Source organism: Hemitrygon akajei, chromosome 14 (genome assembly GCF_048418815.1).
Source record: "Hemitrygon akajei chromosome 14, sHemAka1.3, whole genome shotgun sequence".
NCBI classification, from domain to species: Eukaryota; Metazoa; Chordata; class Chondrichthyes; order Myliobatiformes; family Dasyatidae; genus Hemitrygon; species Hemitrygon akajei.
Genome location: NC_133137.1, coordinates 106,180,904 through 106,193,525, shown reverse-complemented (window position 1 = coordinate 106,193,525; position 12,622 = coordinate 106,180,904). Strand labels below are relative to the sequence as shown.

General features: G+C 40.2%; 1 protein-coding gene across 2 annotated transcripts in view; it reads right to left on the bottom strand.

Moving 5' to 3' along the window:
• Nucleotides 1-305: 305 nt before the first annotated feature.
• The window catches only part of LOC140738887 (calumenin-like), a 31,509-nt gene continuing 19,192 nt past the window's right edge, over nucleotides 306-12,622 (bottom strand). For both annotated transcript variants that reach the window (XM_073066880.1, XM_073066879.1), the window contains exons 4-7: nucleotides 8,533-8,699; nucleotides 7,794-7,854; nucleotides 6,261-6,460; nucleotides 306-4,215 (exon numbers count right to left, since the gene is read on the bottom strand). In XM_073066880.1, the coding sequence (XP_072922981.1) occupies nucleotides 4,111-4,215; nucleotides 6,261-6,460; nucleotides 7,794-7,854; nucleotides 8,533-8,699 (533 nt within the window). In that variant the 3' untranslated portion in view covers nucleotides 306-4,110. The remainder of the gene's footprint in view (nucleotides 4,216-6,260; nucleotides 6,461-7,793; nucleotides 7,855-8,532; nucleotides 8,700-12,622) is intronic.

The window sequence follows — 12,622 nt, the reverse complement described above, 5'->3', positions numbered from 1 at the left end:
ATCTTCTGGAATGTTTTATTTGTTAATTTATTTGTGGTAATATTACTTCTGTGTGAGAGTTATATGTACTGTGTTGTGCAGCTTGGTCCTGAAGAAATTCGTTTCATTTGGTGGTACCCAGAAATACAGTTGAATGACAATACAAGAAAAAACAATTTGTTAACTGGTAATCAAGTGCATGGAACAAAAAAAGTGGTAATAAAGACCAATAATGTACTAATTGCAGTTGTAAGTGATTTGACATGACTTCCAAATCTACAAAGTTACCAGCAGCAAAAATTAAGACAAGCTTAAAAGTCAACAAGTCTTATTTTAAATTTTTTTATTGAAGATTAGAATTCAACTTGAAGCAAACATCTTACATTGAAATGTACTCACGTTCATATTGTAAATTCAAGAACATTGCAAGTAACAACTCAGGTCAAGGGTCACAGGGCATAAATGTTGTGGACTGGTGAAATGTACTAGCCATGCTGAATATCTGATGTACTGCACCCTTCTCCTACCAGAAGGTTATTCTTGTCACATGATTCTAGTAGTCTAATTTACAAAAAAAAACATTAGTTGCTATTAAGAACTGATGGGCAAAGTATGCACTCTGTACACTTAATACATTTCAGACTGTTTAGAACCAAAGTAATTTTCTGGTGATGTGATTCTTCAGGTAACTGCTTATTGCCACACCTTGTCTATGTAATGCTGAGGTATTAGGTTTTGCTTACTTCTCAATAAAATGGCATCAAATCACTTATTTAATAAATGGGCTGTTATTTTTTCCCCATGCAGATCTCTTATTCAAAATACAGTGGGTTAATAATAGAATATGGGACAATCAGAATCTTGAGGCAGAACATTTTCCAAGAACTCCCAGCTCACTTTGACATATGACTTATTACATTTTCACAAAAATGTCAGCACCAATCACACATCGTTAGTACATCTTTTGTCTACTGAAACACTGAGTAAGTGAACTCTAATATTAGAAAACAGAAAACTTGGTTTGTCTAAAATTTTGCACAAAATTTTCTTTATAAATGTATGCATCCTGCTTAAAGATAAAGCCAGTATTTAGCAAAACTACCAAAAACTGAAATGGTTTCATTCAAGTGCTTTACACTGCAGATGCAAACAGCTGCCCTTTTCTGGGAACAACTCATGCTCCCAGAATGTGATTCACTTTTGTCACTCGTGAGGATATCTACTTTGGGTTGTGACAAGATGAATGGAATGTGCCCAATTCTTAACTGTCAGCTTAATGCCTTACCAAGCCAGTCAGTTCAATCGTTAATTTAGGAATAAAGAAATCTCCACAATCTCTAAAAAGAATAAAATTCAAACACATTGGACAATTCAAAATAGCATTAGCTTAAAATTTCTGGCAGTGTTAAGCAAGGAATGATCACATTGGGAAGGAGTGACAACACTGATTAGATCAAGCAGCATTTCCTCTACAAAACCAAGTGTTGATAATGAACCCAAAGTCACAATAAATCTGTTCTTTCCATTTTGCCAACAAGCACAAATCTGAATTTAAACTTAATATTTAAATGGAAATATTATAAATAATCAAATTCAATTCTAACAAGGCTAGGTAAGTGACTGGAATCAGGATTCTGTGGAGGAAGGGCAATAGGGCAAAAGGGGTTAGTAAAAGCGTTCAGTCACAGGCCAACATGGCAGTATCGTTAAGCACATTTCCAAACATTCATATCATAAGCTTGCAACCCTCGTGAAACTATTTTTGAAGAATCCAGTCAACACACACACAAAATGCTGGAGGAACTCAGCAGGCCAGGCAACATCTATGGAAAAGAGTAAACTGTCAACATTTTGGGATGAAACCCTTCAGCAGGACTGGAGAAAAAAGGCTGAGGATTTAAATCTACTCCTCAGCTCTTTACTCCAGTCTTGCCAAAGGGTTTCAGCCCGAAACGTTGACTGTTCACTCTTTTCCATAGATGCTGCCTGGCCTGCTGAGTTCCTCCAGCATTTTGTGTGTGTTGCTCGAATTTCCAACATCTGCAAATTTTCTCGTTTGTGATTTGAAGAATCCAATGTCTGCAAAAACATCAAAACTCTGCAAAGACCATAATCACATTTTCACTGTTTTGAACAGGATGTTTTATTTGAGGAACAGGAATCAAAAGGAAGCCGAAATAGAATGTAGAGCAAAATGCTGCCCAACTGTAATTTTCTATAAGACTCTTCTACAGCTTCTCAACCCACACGACTCAATTGAGATAAATGACCCATATGGTGATATCATCTTGTTTTACTATGAGGCCATCATTATTCTGATTCAAGAATTGAGCTGAGCATGGAAGAAAGGCCAAGCCTTAAATACTTCATGAAGAAATACCTCTATTAAATGTAACCTGCACAGGCTTTTAAAGCAAAGTGCGAGGAATCAAACAAAATTAAATACAGAAATGTAAGCTTACAATTCAACGAGAAAGATGTTAATGTTTAGGCAGGAAGAATATTGATAAAATTGTTAAAGCTTCTTTCAAATACTGGTTGGAGTACAGTTGGTGGCTTAGGGACAAGGAGAGAAAAATCATAATCCTGGATATTGAGTTTGCTTTGGATAACGGAGTGAGAGTCAGGCTACATTATGCATTTTTAACTGTAATAACACTACTGCACCCGAGAGTAATATTGTACTTACACTGCATGAGTGGTGCAAATTAGACTTCATTCATCACAAAATAAAAGCACACTATTCAACACTGGAGTCATCACATCTCCTTCCCACTTCACTTGTGAACTTTATTACAATGATTCTCCACATCCAAACTATTCATGGCAATGGAGCCCAAATTACTGCACACCAGAATAGTCAAATGCAAAGAATACAAATCATACTGTCACTGAAAAGATAAATATCTAGTCAGTTGTCTTTTGTTTTCCAGTTCCATGAAGATGATCAAGAATTGATTGTTTCACCAAAGCAGATAGTGATGCTGATCCTAGAAATCTATTTTTGATTCAAGTGGACCTGACAAGATAAACAGTCCATTTATACACTCAATGTAATAATCCCTTAGAAACAACTACATACACTTCATTGTATGTACAAATATAAAACTGAATTTACTTAGTGAATGACTGCAAGGGTCTTATTGAAGTATATTATTTATATTCTCCAAATACATTTTGGCAGTAAATAAGGAATAATGCAGTTGCACATTACCTGTTTGAACAAATTTAAATTGAGCAATATGCCTTCAAAGCTAGTGATCAGCAGAACAGGGCACCTATTCTTAGAGGCAAAACTTTAATTCTAGACTTGTACTACATTGACCATACCGGGCCACTGAAAAGCTCAAGGATAAATAAAGTGATTGCTATTGTGTGATCAGTACTATATAGATTTATATCTACTTTGAGGGATAAAATGTCACATCATTGAAAACAGCCAGTCCTAGAGATTTTAGGACTCACCATAATATCTGGAGGTCCTAGAGAAAACTTTGCCAAAGTACTCCTCCCCTTCTCTTATTCAATCAGCACATTTAGTGAATCAGCTGGTCTTCTTCCCATTAACTTCACATAATGCGATACTTTAGCAGTAAATATTACAAGAACCCACTCTGAAAGGCAACAAAGGTAGCTTACAGAGTATGCATTTTGTTTCCATTGCGTGCATTCCAGCAATATTGTCTTAAGCAACAACAAAATGGCAACTGTACTCTCTTCAGGTAAGAAAAAACCCCATCTGAAAGCACACTTCATTGTTTTTGACTGCTGGAAGCCAGGGTGGGTTTCCTGGAACTTGTACAAACTTTGCTTTAGAAGTTCTACAATATTTGATCAAATGAGGGGAAAGTACATTATACAAAGTTTCTTTTTTCAGATACATATCAAGTAAACATCTAATTACATGTTATCCTCTAGGTTCAGGATGGCTGTCTCATTGGAACCACCTCCCTTCCTCCCCATCCCTAACTGTTCTTTCTTCCCACCCCTCCCTTCCCCCAACTTTCTCTGCTTCCAAGTCAAACTCTATGGCAGCTAGAGAATGTAATGAGTGAAAACTGCACATTGTAAAAAATAAATTATCCTTTATGGAATGGATTCTTGTTCTCTCCGCAGTGGTTATCCATGTACTTAGAACTCATCGTGCCTTACTAAGGCCTCTCCAAAGTCTGTAGCCTGGCTTCCCACAAATAGATCGTATTTTTTCACTATTTCTTCTTTTGTGAGTTTTCCATCCTGCAGAAGATTTCGGGGTGGGGGCGATGGAAGAAATGGTACAAGGAAATCAAGTAACTCAATACCACAACAATGTCAGTAAACAAACAATCCTGTCCCTAATAAAAACCCACCCATTATGTCCAAGCTTTCTAACCTTGCAAATCTAATTTTTTAAACTGAAACTGTCTATTTTATACATTTTATTCCATGACCTTTTTCCACTGAGGAAGACTGAAACTTATCACTCAGGTTTTGTGACTTCACTATGTTTGAATTAACCTCTGTTGGTCCTGAACACTTGAACAAAAGGTGGTTAGTGCTTGTTAATCACATCTGGGTGAATGCAAATAGAGGCAGATGACAAAGCCTACTTTTTTTCTCTCTCTACAACATTCCCAAAACAGCTAGATACACATCACAGTAGTTTTAGGAAATCTGAAATAAAAAAAGAATGTTGGCAATAGTCAACAGATCAGACAGAATCTGTGGAAAGAGAAAAACTGAATTACCATTACTGGTAGATGACTTTGCAATAGAACTGACCTGTTTTGACACCAACAGGAAAGACTGGCAAGCAGAAACTTGGTCATTTTTGTGCAGATTTCAAAAAGTCTACTCGGATTACATTTGGTTTCCCCAACAGTGAGACCTCCCCACTGACTAAACCAAATACAATGCAATATTGGAAAAAGTACAAGTGTTGGTCTTTGGATGGTGAGAAGGAATGGGGTAGGAATGGAGTAATATTAGAAAAAGCAAACCTGAATGGGGAAACTGCTTTGAAAAAAATGTCTGTTCTGTCCACAAGAATGGCCAAGCTTCCAACATGTATCACTTCAGTTCTCAATCTTGGCCTGCTACCATCAAAACTTAAGTTCAAGGAACAGCACCTCATTTACCACCTCAGCTGCTTTTGATCCACAAATGCTGCCTTATCTACCAAGTACTGCCAACTATCTAATTGATTTCAGATTTCCAACACCGTTGTGTTGACCGTCTCATTTCTCGCATTCTTCTTTACAACACACACAAAATGCTGGAGGAACTCAGCAGGCCAACCAGCATCTATGGAAAAGAGTACAGTCAATACGTTGGGCCGAGACACATCATCAGGACCTGAGAAAAGGTTGGGGGAGGGGAGGAAGTAGCACAAGGTAGCAGGTGAAAGGTGAAACTGGGAGTGGGGGGGGGGGGGGGTGAAGTTAAGAGCTGAGAAGTTAACTGGAGAAGGGGGAATCTGATAGGACAGGATAGAAGACCATGGAATAAAGGCAAGGGAGAGGAGCACCAGAGGGAAGTGATGGGCAGGTAAGGAGATAAGATGAGAGGAGGAAAGGGAATGGTGAAGGGGGAGGGCAATTACCAGAAATTAATGTTCATGCCATCAGACCTCATTTACTGCCCTATTCATTCCCCCCCCCCACCCCCCCCCCCAAATCACACTATTCCCGGCAGTTGAGTTATGGTTAACAAGATTTCACAAACTTCTTAGATACTGCCAAATGCAAGCGTTAGCTGGACGATCTTGGACTCAACCATAATTAAAAATCATGCTCTCCACCTCCCAACTACTCCAACACACATCATTCAACTTTACCAGTTGTGAAAAGGCCCTTGATTTGAATCTTCAAAGATACTGCCTAACTTACTAAGAATCTCCAGCTTTGCTAATTTTTGAAAATTCTTTTCTCAAGACACTTCTTAAAAATACCTCCACAAGGCACACATTTGCTCACCTGTCAGACTACTTGTTTTCAATATCCAATTTTGTCAGAATTTATTACACACCATAATCTTATCTAAATGCTGATACTCTTTTTTTTTTTTTTTTTTTTAGTAATTATGCCACAAAAGGAGCTCCACAGGATATTTTTCAGATGACAGTATGATCAGCCTGCATATATAAAGCCTTTGGCATGTTAAGGAGTGACTCAACTGGTTATTCCCAATGGTATAGAAAGTACATAGCCCCTGACAACTACAGTCTCCAGAGCTGTGATGAAAGTAGTAAGTTAAGAATTATCACTTAGCTGTTGAGTGAACGGACTGCATGCACAGCTCACCTTGTTTTCATCAGATTCATAGACAAGATGACGAGCTTCAGCCTCAGCATGGTCATAGTCAGCTGGCAGGATCCAGTCTTTGGTTTCGTCCTTGTCCATTTTGCCATCTTTGTTGCGGTCTCTGAACTCTGTGAACTGCTCACGCTCGGTTTTCACCCAGTCCGGCTCATGGCCGTCACTGTCTGCAGTGTACATATCACCTGAAATCAGCAAAAGAGATCATGATGCAGGCAGGCCAAAGCTGACATGGTAACAAATACTACAGCAGAAGGCAAGAAACCAAAACAGGAAAATATAGCCGACTTGTGGAGAGGAAAATAACCGTTTACCCAAAATTGTTAAATTCAACATTACGCTCTAAGCCTGCAAGGTTAAAGCAGAGAACAAAGGTGAGGAATACAAAAAATCAGATCAGAATGGGTGTGGGAAGGAGGATTAAAGTGACAGGCAACTGGAAACCCAAGTTTATCCTTGCATACCTCATATCAAGTTCAAGTTTAACTTGAACATTCAGCCATACATGAATACCGCCAAACAACACAGCATTCCTTGGGACCAAGGTACAAAACACATCACAAGGCATAGAGAGCACACACAAGATGGCAGTAAACAATCACAAAAAAAAATAGTCCAAGTCCCTGAGTCCATGGATGTTGGTGACAAGAACAAGCCTGCAGCAGTCTGCAGACGAACATCATCCGATAAGTGGCTGCAACAGGCAGCACCACAGCATGAGACCTGATCCACACAGATCCCTTGCCGATGGTCCCATCAATAAACCAATGAACTGTACTTGCAGTACTCCACATTACCAATACCCAACAGGGTCTTGCAATCGCAAGAAAAACCAAGACAATCACCGCTGTTGGACCCCACAATGCCTTTCTGCACAGACTCCAATGACCCTCTGTAGCAGTCAGCAACACGGTCCACACCAAGTTCAGCTCCTCCACCAACGAGCAATTCGCTGATGAGGTAGACCTGCAGTACTTGAAGTTCTTTATGTCCAGCAGTGTCTTACAATATAAAAAAGGCAACATCTGTGGTTGGCCCCATACAGGGTGCTGCATCCCAGCGTGCCACCATCTTGCCGGAGTTCTACAATGGAGTGTTGAATACTTGGTGTGAAATTGTGCGAAGCTTCATGCAAGTTTAATTCAAACCCCAAAGTACTTCTAGCACCAACGCATCATCCCATTTCATCAATGGATGCATTTCCTCAGATGGCCAATCCTCAGCCAATCTGGCACCACAGCTAAATGATTTTCATTAACATTCTTACATAATTTAGCTTTCAATAATTATTACTTCATCTGACCTAACAAGTCAAAATCCTTTGCTCAAGCATGATTTCAGCTCCAGGTAAATACTTCAATTTACATTAACTTGCCTTTTTGATAGTTATGTTGTTGAGAAGCCAGGCTTCCCAAAAAAAAAAACACCATACAAGCTGACATTGGTGATTAGGTACAACTTCACCATTAATTTTATTTCTGCAGTGGATCATTCTTCCAATAATTCTGGTCTACTTACCAATATATTCCTCCAAGTCAATAAAGCCATCTCCGTTTTTATCAATATCTTCCATGGTTTCCTGTCAGAATAGTAAAGGTTACTTGTAACTCTAGTTGAAAAGAGATGGAAATAACTTGATATCTGTTCCCTTTGGGAGTTTTAATCAAGTTAGAGTCAATGTGTAGATACAATCAAAAAATTTGACTGCAATACAGGCCTTCCATAATATACAAAAACATCTATTGCATCACCGTAACTAATGAAGTTTCAGAAAAATAAATAATAAAATAATAAAAGAAAATATCCAAGAGAACTCCCTAATACAAGTGTTGAAACGAGGGAAACTTTTAGAAGAAAACCCACTAAGGTTTATAATGCAGATTGATGACTACATTCCACAGGATGCTTGGGGACAAGATGATAGCAAATATAATTTTAAAGATCATTCAGGAAACAGGATAATATAACCAATCCAAATACCAATACACAGGTTATCCCTGCAAAGTTAATTTTGAAAAACAAAATAGGTCACAGTAGTTTTTTTCTAGCTCAGATTTTAAAGCACCAGTAATTCCCATTTAACATTTTCAAGTTGATTTCATGAAGCAAAAAAATAGTCAAGTGTTACTGTAAAGAAGTTAGCTTCTTCAAAGCTCAAAGCATCAAGATGCAGTGGCATAAACTACAAAGCTCAAAAGGTATTGTGGGGCGGGGGCCACAGGAGATGAAAGATAGGTCAAGACAAGGCAGTACTAACCAACACAACAATGTCCTTCATGTGGTCATATTCCTCTGGATGTAGGAAAGCAGTGAATTCCTCCTTTGTGGCAAACAAGTCTCCATTCTGGTCAGCCTTTTTAAACCGACGCTCATCCCTTGCCATCATTTGCTTGTAGTTGTAACCATCATCGGCCTCTCCATCTTCTGTGGAAATCAAACCATTTTTTTTTTAAATTTAGAAGTATGTTGTGTCAGGGTGGTGAAAGAGAGAGGGAAGGAAGAAGTGTTATCAAGTCCAAGGAAACAGATAGTTCAACATTAGGGAATGATCAGATAGGAGACAGGTAACTGGGTGACCTTCACAAGAGGAGGGGAAATGCACAGCCAGTGCAAAATACACCTGAGCTCATTGTTCCCTCAGTAATAAGTATACAGCTTTAGATGCTATTGAGAGGGATGACCTACCGGGGGGGGGGGGGGCACAGTTACGAGATCCCTGGCACTGAGACTGGTGTTGTGGCTCAGGTGAGAACTGCAATGTTGACAGACATTAATCAGAAGAACCGAGACGAGCTTCCATGGGCGTGATAGAGACATCCAGATGGTATTTTGCCTCGTGGCAACAAGATCAGGAATGTCGTGGATCGTGTCCATGGCATTCTCAAGGGAAAGGGTGAGCAGCTAGAAGTCTTGGTACATATTGACACCAATGACATATGGTGGACAAGGTGAGAGGGTCCTGAAGAGTGATTTTAGGGGGCTAGGTAGAAAGCTGAGAAACAGGACCTCCAGAGTAGTAATCTCTGGATTGCTGCCTGTGCCAGTGAGGGTAAGAATACGATGATTTGGCAGGTGAATGCATGGCTGAGGAACTGGTGCAGGAGATAGGAGTTCAGATTTATGGATTATTGAAATCTCTCCTGGGGAAGGTATGACCTGTACAAAAGGGACAGGTTACAACTGAACCCAAGGGCGTCCAATATCCTTGTGGGCAGGTTGGCTAGAATTGTTCGAGTGGGTTTAAAATAATCGGTGGGGGGGGGGGGGGGGAGAAATTGGAGTGAGAGTGCTGAAGACTAAGTAGTTGGTTCACAAACAGAGGAAATGCGCAGTGAGACTCCTCGCAAGGAGAGGCCAACGATAGGGCAAAATTGCAGTCAACAGGATGAGTTGCAACAGAAAAGGAGGACAAAATTGAAAAGGATGACTATAGGACTGAGGGCGTTATATTTGAATGTGCGCAGTATATGGAATAAGGTTGATGAACTTGTAGCATAGTTACAGATTGGTAAGTATGATGTTATAGGCATCACTTAATCATGGCTGAAATAAGATCACAGCTGGGAGCTAATGTCCAAGGATACACAAAAGGACAGGAAGGTACAGGGGCAGTGTTGCTCTGTCAGTACTAAAAAAAGAAATCAAATCATCAGAAAGAGGTGACATAGGATCAGAAGGTGTTGAATTATTGTGGATAGAGCTAAGGAACTGCAAGGGTATAAAGACCATGACGTGAGTTATATACAGACCCCCAAACGGTAGTAAGGATGCGGTCTACAAGTTACAATGGGAGTTAGAAAATGCTTGCCAGAAGGACAATGTTAGAATAGTCACAGGAGATTTCAAGATGCAGGCAGAATGGGAAAATCAGGTTGGTGCTGGATTCCAAGAATGGGAATTTCTAGAATACCTACAAGATGGCTTTTTAGAGCAGCTCATGGTTGAGTCAACTAGGGGATCAGCTATCCTGGATTGGGTGTTGTGCAATGAACCAGAATTAATTAGAAAGATTAAGGTGAAAGAACCCTTAGTGGTAAGAGATCATAGTATGATCAAATTCACCCTGAAATTTGAGGAGAAGCTAAAGTCAGATGTATCAGTATTACAGTGGAGTAAAGGAAATTGCAGATACATGAGAGAGGAGTTGGCCAGAATTGATTGGAAAAGGACACTGGCAGCGATGACGGCAGAGCAGCAATGGCTGGAATTTCCGGAAGCAATTCAGAAGGCACGGGATATATACATCCCAAAGAGGAAGAAATATTCTAAAGGAAGAATGACACAACCGTGGCAAACAAGAGAAGTGGGGAAGATGCTAGAGTCCATTATTAAAGATGAAATAGTGGCATATCTAGATAGCAGTGATAGGATTGGGCCAAGCCAGCATGGATTTACCAAGGGTAAATCATGCTTGACTAATCTATTGGAGTTTTTTTGAGGATGTAACCAGGAAGTCAGACAAGGGAGATCCAGTGGATGTAGTGTACCTCGATTTTCAGAAGGCATTTGATAAGGTCCCACCACAGGAGATTGGTGGGTAAAATCAAAGCTCATGGCATTGGGGGGGGGGGGGGGGGGGAAGATATTGACATGGATTGAAAACTGGTTAGCAGATAGAAAGCAAAGGGTAGCGGTGAATGGGTGTTTCTCGGATTGGCAGGTGGTGACTAGTGGGGTGCCACAGGGCTCGGTATTGGGACCACAGCTGTTTACAATTTACGTCAACGATTTAGATGAAAGCATTGAGAATAACATCAGCAAATTTGCTGATGATACTAAGCTGGGTGGCAGTGTGACATGTGATGAGGATGTTAGGAGAATTCAGGGTGACTTGGATAGGCTGGATGAGTGGGCAGATACTTGGCAGATGACGTTTAATGTGAATAAGTGTGAGGTTATCCACTTTGGGAGTAAGAACAGGAAGGCAGATTATTATCTGAACGGTGTAAAGTTAGGTAAGGGAGAAATACAAAGAGATTTCGGAGTCCTTGTTCATCAGTCACTGAAGGTGAATGAGCAAGTGCAGCAGGCAGTGAAGAAGGTTAATGGAATGTTGGCCTTTATTACAAAGGGAATTGAGTACAAGAGCAAGGAAATCCTCTTGCATTTGTACAGGGCCCTGGTGAGACCACACCTGGAGTATTGTGTACAGTTTTGGTCTCCAGGGTTAAGGAAGGACATCCTGGCTGTAGAGGAAGTGCAGCGTAGATTCACGAGGTTAATTCCTGGGATGTCCGGACTGTCTTACGCAGAGAGGTTAGAGAGACTGGGCTTGTACACGCTGGAATTAAGGAGATTGAGAGGGGATCTGACTGCAACATATAAGATTATTAAGGGATTGGACAAGATAGAGGCAGGAAATATGTTCCAGATGCTGGGAGAGTCCAGTACCAGAGGGCATGGTTTGAGAATAAGGGGTAGGTCATTTAGGACAGAGTTAAGGAAAAACTTCTCCCAGAGAGTTGTGGGGGTCTGGAATGCACTGCCTCGGAAGGCAGTTGAGGCCAATTCTCTGGATGCTTTCAAGAAGGAGCTAGATAGGTATCTTATGGATAGGGGAATCAAGGGATATGGGGACAAGGCAAGAACCAGGTATTGATAGTAGATGATCAGCCGTGATCTCAAAATGGCAGTGCAGGCTCGAAGGGACGAATGGTCTACTTCTGCACCTATTGTCTATTGTCTATAAGTCAAAGCCAAAGAGAGGGCATATAATAGAACAAAATTTTTTGGGAAGTTAGAGGACTGGGAAGCTTTTAAATACCAACAGAAGGCAACTAAAAGGTTATTAATGTAAAGATGGAATACAAAAGTAGCCAGCCAATAATATTAAAGAGGATACTGTACCGGATCTTTTTTTCAAATGCTTAAAGTGTAAAAGAGGTGAGAGTGGATATGGGGGACCTCTGGAAAACAATCTGGAGGTAATACTGGGAGTTAAGGAAATGGTGAACAAACTGAGTAAGTATTTTGCATCAGTCTTCACTGTGGAAGGCACTAGCAGTATGGTGGAAGTTCCCTGTGTCAGGAGGCATGAAGTGTGTGAAGTTACCATTACTAGAGAGAAAGTTTGGGGAAAATGAAAGGTCTAATAGTTAATAAGTCACCTGTACCAGATGGTGTACAACCCATGATTCTGAAAGAGGTGGCTGAAGAGACTGTGGAGGCATCAATAATAATCTTTAAAAAATTACTAGCTTCTGGAATGGTTCCAGAAGATTGGAAAATTGCAAAGGTCACCCCACTCTTCAAGAAGGGAGAGAGACAGAAGAAAGGGAATTATAGGCCAGTTAGTCTAACTTCAGTGGTTGAGAAGAGGTTGGGACTTGATAGTTAAGGATGTGGTT